Consider the following 16,910-nt stretch of genomic DNA (forward strand, 5'->3'; position numbering starts at 1 on the left):
CATGACAACAGCTGCTCAAAAGCTTATTTAGGTCCTTGTTCTTGGTGAAGCAGACCTTGGTACCACATATGATAATTCTGTCTTTAATATTTTGAAAAATAGTAATATGTGTTTTGTGATATTATTGTTCATTAGAGGAGGTTGTGTAATAGACCGTTGGCTTGGAAAAGATGTATTTAAAAGTCAACATTTAACTATAGCACATTTTACAGCCTTTATTCTAGAATAGATTTGAAATCTAAATGTAGTCTTTAGTATATATATTTTCTTGTACCTGCATGATCATGAAAACGGTTTTATTAAGAGGCATGCTACTGAATTGTTTTTGAGTCAGTGGAATACTGTATAATGTAGGCGATGAGGCTGAGTTCTTCAGCTCTGATTGAGTTGCCCTACCCCATAGTATGCCCATAGGCATAGAGAGGGATAGATAACAGTCGATGCTGCAAATTTAGTCAGATGACTGCTGGGTTCATACTCAAGTGTTTTAGAGCCCTCACTTCAGTGCCTGGAACACTCAGTTGTCTTACACTGCCAAGGCTCTAGGTTTTATAACTGCTTGTAAACTCAGTCTCTGGCTTGTATGTATCTCAGTTGTTTTTGATTGCATGACTTGACTAGCTTCCTTTGATTAAACTTTTACTGTATAGGTGTTGGGCCCTGTCACTGTTTGAAGGTTATCTGTATGCCAGTAAGGGTGCCAATAACTATGAGGGTCTCTTTAATTACTGAAAGTCTCCTCATGGACATATTACTTGTGCTAAGGCGTGAATACACACACCATTTAGGTAAGAGTGCCAGGAAGTAATCACACCTGATGTTTAGGAAAAGGAAAGTGGCATGAACGTGAGATTCTGCTGTGTCCTCTCTGGTCATTGAATGTCTGTTTAGTGGCCTGATGGTGGTATTCTCCAGATTCACTGTTGTTCTTTTCCTTTTGTGTGTGTGTGCATGCGTGCATGTACTTGACTAAGGGTTCACTTATGCTCTGGCTTTGGAACTCTGCAAAGTGTGACCTTAGTAGGCTGGAAAAACATTGCAAAGGTGAAGAAGGAATTTAGTGGGAAATTCTGCCCTTAAAACAAAGAGGACTAGGCCTCAGTCCCTGGACTACAAATGTTCAGAGCTAGTTTTAGGAGGAAACTCCCAAGTGTCCTCTTGAACCTCTACTTCAGACCACCAGGTGCTTCCTCCGCTAGTTCACTCAGCACTTGCTACTTAGAATTCACTTGAGACTACACATAGATTTTAGACCAGAGTAAATGGAGGTACAGCTGGAAGTTGCCAGTCTTTCTCCTGGAGAATGTATATGGTAGTCTACAGCCTTGAAACTAGTGCAGAAAGCACATTTTAAAAGTGGTATAGAGTTTGAGACCTCTCTGTGGCTATAGCTTTAATCAGCTGTTTTAATGTATAAATATTTGATCATTTAGCTGTTGACCTTTGAGTGGTTGTACCAGCTTTGCTTGCTAGATGGCAGCACAGCACTTAGTCTCTATGAATGTGACTTCCTCTGTGGTTCTGACTTCTGATGGCTGTTTGCTTGTCTGTTATTTTTCACTTTATCTTTTATTTTTGAGATATTCAAAAGTACTCAAATACAAATAATTGAAATCATTTTACTCAACAAAATTACTAGAGGATTATTGAAGTATCACAATAATATATTGATTAGGCTTGATTTTATCTGAAACCTTTAGTAGTCGTTGAAGACCTTAGTGCACTGCAGATTCCCTGCCTTAAGATGCACGCTTCCAAGAGTGCTGGTCACTAAGAGCTCACAGCTGAGTCTTCTTTGCTTCCTTCAAAGAGATCTGCATTATCAGGGTCATAGAGAACAAGCAGTTGACACTCAGTGACTGTTTGATGAAGGGTTGTTAAGGTACAACCAGCTCAGGAAAGTGCTTCTCTGTCCTCTCTTATAGACAGATATTCATGCCAGACCATGCCCCAGTCAAGGCCTGTTCATCATCTCGGTCTCAAAGTCTACTTCCTGACTAAGCTTACTGGGAGATTTTCTGTTATCTCTTCATATTATTGATGAGAAAAATGGGGTCTTGCAGAGTTAAATGCCAAGTTTACTTGCTCCACTTTCAAAGCCATCTATAAGGACCATTCATTATAATGGAGATGAAACCGTCCTGTAACCAAATGTTATCATAGTCATCAAAGTCATGCATAAATTACTTGGGTTGGTACTGATACAACCTGGTCTTCACTTGTGGTTATATAGAATTATAGCACTTTCAGTTATCTAAGACCACAGGCCCTATCAACTGTAATAATGTCTGTTCATGAATTTACTGTTGCTGCTTTTCAGTGTATTCATGCTAATAATCAAAAGCTAGGGTTTACTGTACCTCATTTTTTTTTTCTTTTTTCTTGGATATTTTCTGTATTTACATTTCAAATGTTATCCCCTTTCCTCCCACTGTCATTCCTCCTCCCTTTGCTTCCATGGAGGTGCTTCCTCTCCCAATTATCCACTCCCACCTCAGACCCTTAGCATTCCCCTACACTGGGAAAATAAGCCTTCGCTGGACCAAAGACCTCTCCTCACATTGATACCAGACAATGTTGTCCTCTGCTACATGTGCAACTGGAGCCATGGGTCTCTCCATGAGTGCTCATTGATTGGTGTTTAGTCCCTGGGAGCTATGGAAGGTTTGGTTGGTTGATAATGTTGTTCTTCCCATGGGGTTGCAAACTCTTTCAGCTCCTTCAGTCCTTCTCTAACTCCTTCATTGGAGTCCCTGTGCTCAGTCCTATGGTTAGCTGCAAACATCCTCATCTGTATTAGTATGGCTGTGACAGAGCCTCTGTGTGGGCTCCTGCCAGTAAGCACTTCGTGGCATCAGTGACAGTGACTTGGTTTGGTGGTTGCATATAGGGTGGATCCCCAGGTGAGACAGTCTCTGGTTGATTTTTTTCTTCAATTCCTGCTCCACTATTTGTTCCTGTATTTCCTCCCATGAGTGTTTTGTTCTCCCTTCTAAGAAGGACTGAGGCATCCACATTTTGGCCTTCCTTCTTTTTGAGCTTCATAAGGTCTGTGAATTGTTTCCTGGGTATTTTGAGCTTTATCAGTGAGTGGATATATGTATTCTTTTGTGACTGGTTACCTCACTCAGGATGATAGCTTCTAGTTCCATCCATTTGCCTAGGAATTTCATGAAGTCATTGTCAATAGCTGATCAATACTTCATTTTGTAAAAGTACCACATTTTCTGTATCCATTCCTCTGTTGAAGAATATCTGAGTTCTTTCCAGCTTCTGATTATAAATAAGGCTGCTATTAACATGGTGAACCATGTGTCCTTGTTATATGTTGGAGCTGGAATAGCTGGGTCCTCAGGTAGTACTATGTCCAATTTTCTGAGGAACTGCCAGACTGATTTCCAGGGAGGTTGTACCAGGTTGTAATCCCACCAGCAATGGAAGAGTGTTCTTTTTTTCTCCACATCCTCACCAGTGTCTACTGTCACCTGAGTTTTTGATCTTAGCCAATCTGACTGGTGTAAGGTGGAATCTCAGGGTTGTTTTGATGTGCATCTCCCTGATGACTAAGGATGTTGAACATTTCTTTGGGTGCTTTCAGGCTTTCGATATTCCTTAATTGAGAAATTCTTTGTTTAGCTCTGTACTCCATTTTAAAAATAGGATTATTTGATTCTCTGGAGTCTGACTTCTTGAGTTCTTTGTATATATATTGGATATTAGCGCTCTATCCAATATAAGATTGGTAAACATCTTTTCCCAATCTGTTGGTTGTGGCTTTGTCCTATTGACAGTGTCTTCTGTCTTACAAAAAGCTTTGCAATTTTATGAGGTCCCATTTGTCGATTCTTGATCTTAGAGCATAAGCCATTGATGTTCTGTTCAGGAAATTTTCTCCTGTGCCTACGTGTTCTAAGCTCTTCTTCACTTTCTCTTCTAATAGTTTCAGTTTACCTGGCTTTATGTGGAGGTCTTTGATCCACTTGGACTTGAGCTTTGTACAAGGAGATAAGAAAGGGTCTGTTTTCATTCTTCTACATGCTGACTGCCAGTTGAACCAGCACCATTTGTTGAAGAGACTATCCTTTTTCCATTGAATGCTTTTAGCTCCTTTGTCAAAGATCAAGTGACCATGGGTGTGTGGGTTCATTTCTGGTTCTTTAGTTCTATTCCATTGATCTACCTGCCTGTCTCTGTACTAATACCATGCAGTTTTTATCACAATTGATCTGTCATACAGCCTGAGGTCAGGGATGGTGATTCTTCCAGAAGGTCTTTTATTGTTGAGAACAGTTTTTGCTTTCTTGGTTTTTTTTTTTTTTTTCTGATTTCAAATGAATTTGCAAATTGATCTTTTTAACTCTATGAAGAATTGAATTGGAATTTTGATGGGGAGTGTATTGAATTTGTAGATTGTTTTTGTCAAGATGGTCATTTTTACTATATTAATATTAATCCCGCCAACCCATGAGCTTAGGAGACCTTTCCATCTTCTGAGATCTTCTTCAATTTCTTTCTTCAGAGACTTGAAGTTCTTGTCATACAGACCTTTCACTTGCTTGATTAGGGTAGCACCAGGGTATTTTATATTTTTTGTGACTATTGTGAAGGGTGTCGATTCCCTAAGTTTTTTCTTAGCCTGTTTATCCTTTGAGTTTTACTGTACCTTGTTAAACTTGTAAGAGCTTTTTACATCTTATCTATATGGTGTATTTTAGATATGTTGAAAACTTATATAACCTTTCATTTTTTTCTGCTTTGAACTTCACTGTAAGACACAACATACTCCTGTGCTTAAAGCAGTGATGGAAACGTCGCTTATTCTCTGTGTACAGGCATTCACGTTTACCTACAGTCCTCATCTTGGTGAATCTTTTCTGAAATTTTGTTGCCATTCTTACTCAAATCCCTGCTAATTTTCAGAAAACATCTTTGTTCTATAGTGCAAGTTCATTGTTCTTTCCTATTGATAGTAGTGGTCCCCATATTTGTTACTTCATAACTGACATTCATATTTGCTAGTCCACCCATGCAGTACTTTTAGAGATGTCACAGTGGGGTTGGTATTGCCTAAAGCAGTCACATTTGTAGAGAGAACACAGGATCTGTAGGTTTATTTAAGCCCCCGTGTTTGCAGGGGTACACTGAGGAGCTGGAAGACCTGTAAAGGGCAAGAGGAAACCTCCAGTGTTATACTGACGGCAAATATAACCAACTTTCTTCAGTCTCAGGAGCTTCTTCCTGTGCCATTCACAGTCACAATAGTAGAACTTTGGTATGAATATGGCTGTGAATTTTTTAAACAGTTGGGAAATATTGAATCCTGCTTCCTAAATGGTGGTTTAGCTCATTACAGGCAATAGAAATGCTTTGAAAAGGGTACCACCATTTCCTGAAATGAATTTATGTCAAATAAATTTTTACTTGAATTGTCAGGATTCGTTCAAAGTAATTTTTGTTTACATGTCATCTGACTCCTATGGGGAAACTGCTTACATAAGGTTTAAATGATTTTACATAACTTTAAAAAAGAATTTGTTTATTTGTTCATTTGTTTATTATATGTATACAAGTGCTCTATCTGTGTGTACACCTGCATGCCAGAAGGGGGCATCAGATTCCTGTATAGATAGATGATGGTGAGCCCTGTGTGGTTGGGAATTGAATTCAGGACCTCTGGAAGAGCACACAGTGCTCTTAACCATCTCTTAGCCTCTCCAGCCCCTACATAACTTTTTTTAAAAAAAATAATTAGGCCTATTTTAATAACAGAGCTAACATAATCCTCAAGGTCTCTGAAGAATTCTAAAAGGCATTATCTTAAAATCTTGACGTTACTAGACTCACTCTCTTCATTGCCTTGGGAGAATCACCAATGATTGTGTGTGTGTGTGTGTGTGTGTGAGTGAGATCAGAGACACTCCTGATCATGAGTTATTGTAGGGTACAAGCTCTTCCTGCATAGCTAATACATTTTGAACCTGTACCCATCTAGGTTTCCTGCCAGGCATCTCATGAAATGAACCCTAAAAATACAATTTTTTCATCTGAGGAATACACTTTGTTTCATAAATTTGTAAAATATAATTCTATCTTTTCTTCACTGTCTCACTATGAGCATTGCCCATATGAAGACATTTTCCTAGTGCCCTATAAATTGACATTAATGGAATTTTATTGTTAAAAACCATAGTGTGCTTTTTTTTTTTAAAGCATAACATTAACATTAATATTTTAACATTAAAATCTTGCTTCCTTTCTTTGCACTCACCTTCCTTATCTAGGTTGGTATGTACTTACTGTCTACTAAAATGTCAAAAGCATGAACAAATTAGTGTCTTACAAGTCGGAAATGGTTGAAGCAAAATCCCATGTAACCTTATAAAGCATTAGCGTCTTCATCTTATCATCACCTGCCCATAGAGAGGGTGTAATCATTTATTTGGGAGCCTCTAGGAGCCACTGGCAGGGTTAGTACTGGAACTCCGAGTCCCGGGGCTGCCTTTGCTCAGTGACAGCAACATTATGTCAGGTGGCTCACTCTTTGGAGAATAGAAATAGAATTCATTGACCTTGGCATTTTGAAGAAGCCGTTGTTTAAATGTAAAATTACTTTTAAAGGTACAATTGTGGAATAATGAAACAGAAAAAAATCTCTACCACTTATTCTGTTTGTTTTGGATAAATAAATAATACGTTGGATATTTGAGACTTTGTGTGGCTGGTAAGATCTAGATTAAAGTTATTCATAATTAACTCATGGAATGGACTTTTTTCAGCAAAGTAGACCAGTTGGAATACATAGAAGCACACAGCTTTGCCTTAAGTAACAACCTTTCCCTCGGCCCCAGAACCCCCCCCCCCCCTCCGCACAGAGACACACACAGAGGGGAGGAGGTGCAGTGGTGGTGATAGCACCCAGGTGTTCCGTATCTACTGAGGACAGATGACAGAACCATCAAATCTAGACCCCTAGGCAGACCTAAATAGGTCTCAGCAGTATAGCTGGATTTTTGTAGATTCTGCCTTGTGCTGAGTCCAAGGATGGTCAGAAGAGATAACTCCTAACTTGAATCACCACTTACCTTTTTAGCCCACCTTTTTCCCCCTGACAGTCCTTACTCTACACCAGTGCATCTTGCCTGGGTTTCATATTCTTTTCCATCGAGCTGGTGTCTCCTGCCAGTTGGAGTCAGGATATGGGTAGTGCAGGAAAGTGCAGGATTCCTAAACCTCTGTTCCACAGCGGACATCATAAGGAAATATTTTGGTACTTTAGTGGAGCCCTTTTCTATGATCATATGCTTAATGCCGACTTTAATTAATGAAAAGTTTACACTTAAACGTTGTTTTAAACTTGTTTTCTTTTAAATCTTTAAATATTTGTGTATATATTTAAATTTTACTAGTTGAAACTATACTCTTCTTTTTTATAAACTGTAAATGTTTTATATAAAATATATAAGGGAAAGAAGAATTACTGATTATTCATCTGTCCATAAATTTGTGGAAAATTTCTTTTAAAAGATTCTGTGTGGTACAGTTAAAGTATTTGCTTTTTCATTTGTAAAGCACACAATACAGTGGCCATTTGATTTACACTGGTTTGTGTTCTAATTAAAATGTTTTAAATAATATGATCCAATGTCAGCTGATTTGCAACATGAGAAATCACAGGCTGTTCTGTTGTTTCAAAGTGCAACTCCACAAAACACTACTAAAGAAGTATCCAGAGTAATTGATCAAGCAATGAAGTGGAGCCTCATCCCAGGGAACCTGAGTTTAGTTTGAGGCACCCACATGGAGATTCACAACCCACTGCAGTTCCAGCTTCAGGGGACCCTGCACCTAAACATATGTGTGTATACAATCTCACACACACACACACACACACACACACACCATTTCATTACAATAAAATAAATCTTTAAAAAGAATTACCAAGTAATATCCTTTTTCAATATTAAGTAAATATGTGATTATTTGTTTATTTACTTACTTACTTGAGACAAGGTCTCTACTCTGAGGTCCAACCTGGTCTAGAACTCACAGCAGATGTCCTGCCTTAGACTCGAGCTATAGTCATGGCTTATCCTTGCTGACTTTGTGACAATTATTTTGCTTGCCCTAGATAAATGGTTGTTTTAGTGGGTTGTAGTGATGCATTCAGAAGGAGGCAGGAAGATCATGAGTTTGAAACTAGTCTAAAGCATATAGTATGATCCCATTTCAAAGGAGGGGGATGGAGCATTCTGTTAGATTGCCATACACCTTTCTGGTTTGTTGTTTCCAGGTGGTAGTTACAACAAGGACAGCTGCTGATGACTTTAGCACCCAGTATGTTTTAGATGGCAGTGGCCACATACTTTCTCAGAAACCTTCACATCTTGGTCAAGGTAAGTGTACCCACTCTGTGTGTGTGCCTATGTGTGTGTGTAAAATTGTTGTCACCATCATTTAAAAAAAAGAGTTTTGCCTTGAGTTTAAATAGCTTTTTGGGTTTAGTCTTCATAAAGGATGGCTATCTTTCAAGGAAGCATCCAGCTTTCCTCAGTGAACCTCCTCAGAGTACAGTCATCCTCCAGAGGAGCACTGTGAGACAGGGTGACTCAAGGTGACTCTCTGTAGCAGCAACTCTTTCATGTTGTTGGGTTACTAGTGTCATTGTCACAGATGAGAGAGAGTGTTTTACTGAAGCATCTAAAAATGTCATTGATTTGTCATTAACTGTAGCCTCGAGATGATTAAATAGTTTAAAAGTATGTGTTGATGAAAAAGTTCATACAGAGGCATAATATAGGTCAAATGGTGTAATTGTTGCTCAGTTTCTAGTTTACCAACTTACAGCTGAAGTCTTACCTGACACCCTTTCCACTCTTATTCTGCGATAAATAAATATTTCAACTGTTTATTAGCTTTTATTATTGTATACACATCTTTGTGATTTTCTTTTGTATATTTTTAAGTTCTTATAAAAACTAATTCTAAGGTAGCAACAGACACGTTAGTCTGAGTTCACAATGTCCCTCATCATTTTCCCAGCCCCGGGTGGTTATTGGGTGGTTATAGTGGTGCCAATGGCAAAGGTGGCTCCTCTTCTGAATCTGCAAGGGACTTGTGGGATACTTGTTGTTCCCCTTCTCACATCTAGAATGTTTAATTTAATTTTATGCTCCTTGTTATGTTGATGAACATAACACACAGTTTGTGGTTTCATTGCTCCCATTTTAACTGTATTTACTTTTTAAAATGACTTCTGTCTTTACGAAATTTATTTTCTTAATTCTGATAAATCCTCTCACTCTGTCTATAGTTTTGGAAATTGTCAGCATGATTAAGGATTATTTTTCCTCATTAGGAATTTACATTTTTATATTCATACATGAAAAAGAATTAGGAAATCCTAAGAAAACACACTCATTTACATCTCATATTCATAAGTCAATAAAAGTGAGATCGTTTACAATTACTATTTAATTGGGTATGTAATAAATATTATATACTCATGTTAAAGTAATACACGTTATCCGTTCAATATGTGTTGGGTTGAAGAGAGATAAGTCTTTATTTTATTTTTTATTTAAGTGTGTTTCTTGTTAAGATGGCCTCTGGATCTTAAAAGTTCAAGTTAGGAAAGCCCCAGAGACATTGAATGCCCCCAAGTAGAGGACTTTGAAGTCGTCCAGTCACCTTATAAAACGTAAAAGTATTTTTATCTCAGTGTTTGCCAGTGGCTCTGCATCACTCATACATCTCATGCTTTCTGTATTCATCTCCATGGGAACTATGACATAACAGTCCTTACAGAAGGGCTCCATCTGATCTTTGCCCTTTTACTGGCTGATTCCTCTTTCTACTGACGTCAGTCTGCTCCCCTCTGTAAGTAAAATTAGGTATGCATGTTAAGGAAGTTTTGTAGTCAGTAAATGCATCTTATTTTCATTAGCTTATTTCATAACTCAGGAAACAACACACTTGAAAGGTCAATAGTTACAAAACCAGTGTGACTTTCTGTAACTCACTTTTTCCACCTAACCATATTCCATTGCTTAGGTTACAGCAACAAAAAATAAAAAGTCTTAATTTCAGATTGTTCTAGATAGGCAAATTATACAACTCTGCATATTAAAAATGATCTTGCAGTTCCATTGCTTAGTGTTGGTGGTTTGCGAGCGACTGAATCGCAGACTCACATTTCACCAGCTGTCATTAGCTTCCATTTAAATGTTTTCGATGTAAGATAAAACTACAGTTCAACCATCCTAATATACCTGTACATTTAAGGTTCTTGTAAATTAATCTCTGCTATGATAGGAACATCCTTAGCATTTACTCTTCGTATCTTCTGCTCAGAGGGTATAACTATAGGTGCAGTGACAGTCTCTCAATTAGACACTGGAAAAGTTGTACAGATTTAAAAGTGGTTTACTGAAAATTCCTTTTCTGCCTTTTGGGTATGGATATTTATTTGTTTTATAGATTGTTCGGGCCATTTAAAGTTATTCATGGTTTTAGTAAAATGTTACTTTAGTTGTTCTTCTCTTCATCACACTCTCAAACATTATACCTGGCCTTTTAAAAATGTTTATTTTTAATTTGTGTGTGTGTGTGCACACGTGTGTGCGTGCCTGTCTGTATGTATGTATGTAATTATATATGTCTGCCACTTTTGTATGGGTTCTTAAAGAGGTCAGGAGGTGGGTGGTGTCTGTTATAAGCAATTCTAAGTCACCTGTTGTGGGTGCTGGGAGCTGAACTCTGGCTCTCTGCAAGACCAGTATGGTCTTTTTCCCCCTCTGCAAAGCAGAACTGTACTTTTGATCGAGAGGATGCAATAAACACGGAAGCAGAGCAAGCACACTGTGGCAGGAGGTGCACACAGTTTTTATTCTAAGGCAAGTGGTGTCTCTATCTTCTCTCCGTTGACTAGGGCCACCTACAATCTTTAACAATTGGCTGATTTTCAAAGAATTGTACAAAGAAAGTAAAGAAATGCAGGAAAAGGTCATTTTCAGTCTTAACCACTGAGCTTATCTCCAACCTCTATTCTTACTTTCCTTTAAGGAAATAGAATAACTCACCAGCTTTCAAGTCTTAAGGGAGACTGAGTTATTCATAGTATTCATATAGTTTCATGTCCCCGAGTTTTGTGCTTCTGGGATGACTTATTCTCCAGAACAAATACTTTTGAGAAGATTACTCCTTTATTGTACCTTGTGAGAAACTCTTGCTATAGATTACTGCTCTGTGGGATTGTGCATGGACTACAGTTTTGTGTTTCTTAACAGAATAGTGGGACTTTGCTCATTAGTTTAGAACACTTTGTGACAATTCAGCACCCATACCTTTACATTAGACGTATAAATAGCTGCCTTTTACGTGGTTTAATATAGGGTCATTTGAAAATACAACAGCATATTTCAGGCCTGCAGTTTAATTCTGGTGTTTGAAGAGTGTGCTAAAGTTAGAGAGCTGAGCAGTTCTCTTGTAAAATACGATAGTGCACTGGGGCCTCCTCCATATTAGCCGGTATTACTCAGTACCTTTATTTTTAAGGATACGTATTTCAACAGTTTTTTTTTTATCTGCAAGTTTTATTAAAGCATTACTTTAAAATTATTAAAATCTTACTTGTAATTCTTAGTTTATTTAAGTTCTTTTAAGATGGAAAAGTAATTTATGAATGTATGGGTTAGGCATAATGTGGTATTTAGAGCATAATATGTATCTAAAAGTGAACAAATAATACTTTGTTTCATAACCACGTATCTGGGGTATTGATTTTTGCCTGCCTTCCTTCTCTTTTGTTCATAGTTATAATAGATGTCTTCATCTTGCCATTTAGAAATTCAAAGATTAGTAAGGAACGTATGTCAATAAGTAATGACAGAAATATGAAAACACTGCTCTCTGAGCAGGGTCACTGAGATGTTCAGAGAGCATGGCATTTGAGTTGAGAGCTCACAGGTAGAGAGGGTAAAGAGGGAAAGAAGTGGATCGATCCTTCAGCCAGAGAACGATATATGGAGAGTAGACCATTTCTCTGTAGCCATAAAAAGACAAAAAACTTATGATTTTAAAAAAACTTGCATTTTTTTTGAAATTTATTGAAGAATTGTGTCATGGAAAGCACCCCTACCTGGACAAGCAGTAACTGATGACCGCAGGTAACACCTGCTGTGACAGGATTAACTGAGATTGTATATGTAGGCAAGTGACCTGCCCTAGAGAATGTCACGCATGGCACTGGGCTAACCATGAGAACGTCATGTAGCCACCTGTGGACTGAACTGACAGGTGGAAGTGTGTAATCCTCATACAGAGCTCATTCGCTTACACACAGGACTTTTGCTGACCGAGCAGTGCTGGAGAAAGTTGAGACTGGACTACACAAAGAACTTTCAGACTCATTAGATAGAGGAAGAAGATTAATTCCATCGTCAAACCTATGATGACTTAGCTACAGTACAGGTTACTTCTGGTTCCAACCCTACAGGAACACAGGAAATGTGACCATCTTCAGCAAGGTTGTTTTATGCAAATCGAATAAAAGCCTTAAAGGGCATGATCAAGGGAAAGTAAGAACCATAACCAAAGGAACTAAAGTTCAGCAGAGGCAGATAAGCTTAATGAGAGCCTCTAGGAAAAGGTATTTGACAAAAAAGTTTTAAAGCAAATCCTGTATCATTTTTTTTTTTAAGTTAGGAGTTAGTATGTTAAATGGAATTTTTGGAAGAACCAAATGAAAACTCTAGAAGTATAAAACTGTTGTATCCAAGTATTCACCAGATGGGTGACACAGTTAAAATCTCGCCTGTCCACTTGGCTTGTTGACTAGTAGGAATCTTTCAGTTATTAGACATTAGGTATGCCCTGCAAGAGGCTACTGGCACCACATCCCTTCTCACTCTTTGCTTCCTAGTGTGGGTTGCCCTGCTGCTGTTTGTACTTTGATGGAAATTACACTTTCCCAAGAGTAGCTGCCTTGGACAAGGAATGAATCATGTACTCGGAACTTTCTCCCCATTTTAACTAGTAAAATAAAGGCTAGAGCTGGTGATTGGGCAGGGGAAGGGAAGGCAGAGCTGGAGTTGGGGATGGGGGAAGGAAAGGGAGAAACATCAAACCCTAAATTATTCCTTTAGTATCACTTTCATATCACTAATCTTTAATTATCATATTAGCTTTTAAGATTCATTGTCTACCAAATTTATTTTTCTCTTAAAAACACTATTTAAAAATACATATATGAATACTGTATTTATAACATTTTTAGTTCTTCAACTCTTGTGTCTCCCCTTCTCACTTCATGACCTCTTTTTATGTGCATGTCCACCACTGAGACCATTTAGTGTTGCTCATATGTATATGTTTAAGGCTGACCACTTAGGCTTAAATAATCCATCACAGGGCTTGTTCCTAAGGAAGATTGATTCTTCTTCTTAACAGCCATTAATTGCCCATAGTTCATATCTAGGAGTGGGGCCTTGTGAGATTTTCCCAGTCTGAGTTCATGTTATCATTGTGTAGGTCTTGTTTAGGTGACCTATTGTTAAGATTTAATGGGGGACAACTCTATCATATATACAAGACACTACTTTGCAGCAGATATCCTAGAACTTAAATATCTTTCCCCTCCTTCTCTGCAGTGTTTCTTGCACCTTAAGTATAGGGGTTGTATTGTAGATGTCTGTCGATTGAGAGTCAGTTGTTCTCTTCATTTTGACTAGTTACGTGTTTCTGTGATAGTTTCCATCTCCTGCAAAAAGAAGGTTTTTGTTGAGGTTTGAGAGCTATTATATCTATGAGCATAAGGATAGGTATTTAGAATGAAGTTTTGAATTATACTGGTTTAAGAATGTGGCACTAGTAGGTTCTCTTCTAGGATCCATGACATTACTAGCCACAGTTAATTAGCTAAGTTTACAGGATCAGGCATGAATTAGTTCCACTTAAGTGGGTCTTAAGTCTAACTAGGTGTCTGTACATTTCAAGCTATAAGTGCTCTTACTGTACCCTTGAGGATATATTTCCCTGAGGGTCATAGGCTTTATGCGTTCTAGGACTTTGAATTACTATGATCCTTTGGAAACTTGCAAAGGTGCTTTGAGAGCTAGCCTAACAGAGGATGCTTTCAAGTCAATTCCATCTGTATCCTTCTAACCTGCCAGTCCAAGTGTAGTGTCTTTAGCAGCACTTGGACTGGCAGGTTAGAAGGATACAGATGGAATTGACTTGAAAGCATCCTCTGTTAGGTGTCTTTAGCAGTAGGGTCTTATCCTCAAGGTCTGGCAGGCAGCCGTGGGCTGCAGCAGTAGTCTATATTGTTTGGGAGTCTCTTGGACTCCCTTGACCATGTCTCAAAGACAGGTTGTTCTGCCTGGCACTAGGGCTAAGTGAACTTATACCATTTGGAGTGATAATGACCTTCCTCCCCAGCCCCAAAGAACCATAGGCTATTAAAGTTTATTTTCTTACCTTCTCTTGTCATGAGATCATTATCCCAAGGTAATGGTCATTTGGTTAGAGTTCATTTTCCACTGTTTTCATTAGAAATAATTGGATGATGACTTCTTGCTAGGCCAAATAGGGCTCTATTTGCTCCTATTTGTGTCTGGAATACAAATGTTTGTTTCTTTAAGTTTATTGTATTTGTTTTCTTTGAGAAATAATATTATCAACAGGCCTTTGCCATTATTGGCTGAAATACCTGAGAAAATTCTGTACTTTTACCACATCCTTTCTCTTCACATTTCTTGACGCTCGTTGTCTTGACACAGATTCCAAATAGCATCAAAGGATTCAGCTGTCGACTTAGTGTTTTATTATTGTGGTCAGTCTAACCAAAAGCAACCTGGAGTACAAACAGCATTTTTACATTTCTACATCATAGTCTATCATCAAAGGAAGTCAGGACAGGAGTTGAAGGCAGGAATCTGAAAGAACAAGCTGAGCTGGAAGCCATTGAGGAATGTTGCTAACTAGCTTGCTTCTCCTGGTTTGCTCCATTTGCTTTCTTCACAGCCATGACCACCTGCCCAAGGGTGGTGGTATAGTGGGCTAGGCGGTCCATATCAATCATTTACTGAGAAAACACACTACAGACTACCCAAGGGTCATATCGTGGGTTAGGCCCTCCTACATCTATTATTCATTAAAAAATATACTACAGACTTGCCTATAAGCAGTCTAATAGAGGCATTTTCTTAACTGTGATTTCTCTTTCTAGGTTAGTCTAGGTTTATATCCAGTTGTTGAAAATCCAATCAACACAGGTATATTTCTTTTTCCTTTTACCCCATGTTACTTTCTATCTCTATTCCTCCATTCCTTTGTTTATAAAAAAATAGAATTGTTTGAGAGTCTTGCCTCAGCCTCCTAAGTGCTGAGATTTCAGTCTTATATAACCATGTTCGATTTAGATAGATTACTTTCTAATCAGCAGAAAAAGTAGTGTTTACAATAAGATGTGTATTTATAAAATGACATGATAAAAACAAATGCATGTATATTTATGTGCAATAATGCTGGGTATGCATGTGTCAGTACATGTGCATGTGTGTGTGCATGCGCGAGTGTGTGCAGGTACACTTATTTGGCTCTGTGACTACATGTGGAGGTCAGATCAATATTAGGTGAATTCCCATTTTAAGACAGTATCTATTACCAACCTGACCTCACAGTTTTTACTACACTGGCCAGTCAGTGGACCCATTGGGATCCACCTGTTCTATCTGCCTTATGCCACTATGTCTACTATTTATGTGGTTGCTGGGGATCTGAACTTAGTTTCTCATTTTTGCGTAGCAAGTTCTTTACCTAGTGAGTTACAGCTCTCCCCCTCCGAGTGGGTTATTTTCTTTTTTTTTCATTTTGTAATTAAAAAAAAATAAATATAATATATTTTGATTATAGCCTTTCCCCTCCCTCAGCTCCTCACAGTTCCTCTCCTGTGGGGCAAGTAGAACAGTGTCACCAGACAAACCCTGGGAAAGTTGAGCAGATTCAGAAACCTCAGTAAATTCTCGCATCTGAGAATGGCAGGGGTTTCATCTACTCCCTACTGGTTCCTGTCCTGGAGCAGGTGAACACAACACACCCCACAAGAGGAGCAGGATAACTAGTTACATAGCACAGAGTTCTCCATGCTAGTGAGGTGTTTATATGGGCCCTGACGGTTTAGCCAGTAAGCTTCTTTTTCCAGAAATTTCTTCCTGCAAATGTATTTACTATGGAGTCCATTATGAGTAAGTGGTATGCATCCATTTTCCATGATGAATAATGAATAAACAGGACAAGCAAAGATTATAACTCACCAAAAACCATCATGGGGGGAAGCCTTTTTTGTATAGAGCCAAACTGCCTAAGTCTACTGCAGAAGGGCCCTCTGCCCTCTGGACACAAGAGATATACCTCTGAACTAAGCTGGAGTTTCCCCTTCCCTCAGGCCCTGGGCTCATCCATGTCCAGCATGGCCCCCTCGTTCCTGATTTCACTTAGTTCCCAGTGGCGACTGAACACCTGGGAGTTTGGGAGCCCTGCCTCCTTGACCTCAGTCTGTCTCATTTCTGACCTATTAGTAGCCTAATGCCTCTGCACTTTGTTTTGTCTGCACTCACACACCCCAGCAGTGAGGCAGAGTGTGGACCCACACTTCCCACCTTTTACTCACCCAGCTTTATGTTTTTACCCCTCTCTGTCTATCAAAGAAAACAATTAAAAGGTCAAAACAGACAAACAACTAATAAGATAACAAGACAAGCATGCAAAAATTATAAAATCTGTTTTGTGTTAGACAGTTATTCAAGGGAAAAGGCCTGTTCTGGAATGCGGGTGATATACATAGACATTCCAATGGAGAAAGCTAATTTTCCCATTCGCAGAAGATAATTGCAGACAGTTCTTGGTTAGAG

The 16,910-nt window shown here is 38.5% G+C and overlaps 1 protein-coding gene across 1 annotated transcript in view; it reads left to right on the forward strand.

Annotated features, from left to right (window-relative positions):
• PMS1 (PMS1 homolog 1, mismatch repair system component) overlaps positions 1-16,910 on the forward strand; it is an 81,046-nt gene that overhangs the window by 12,422 nt on the left and 51,714 nt on the right. Inside the window, exon 4 of the mRNA XM_080933036.1 lies at positions 8,291-8,393. Within this exon, the coding sequence (XP_080789162.1) occupies positions 8,291-8,393 (103 nt within the window). The remainder of the gene's footprint in view (positions 1-8,290; positions 8,394-16,910) is intronic.

Source organism: Micromys minutus, assembly GCF_963924665.1.
Source record: "Micromys minutus genome assembly, chromosome: 19".
In the NCBI taxonomy this organism is placed as follows: domain Eukaryota; kingdom Metazoa; phylum Chordata; class Mammalia; order Rodentia; family Muridae; genus Micromys; species Micromys minutus.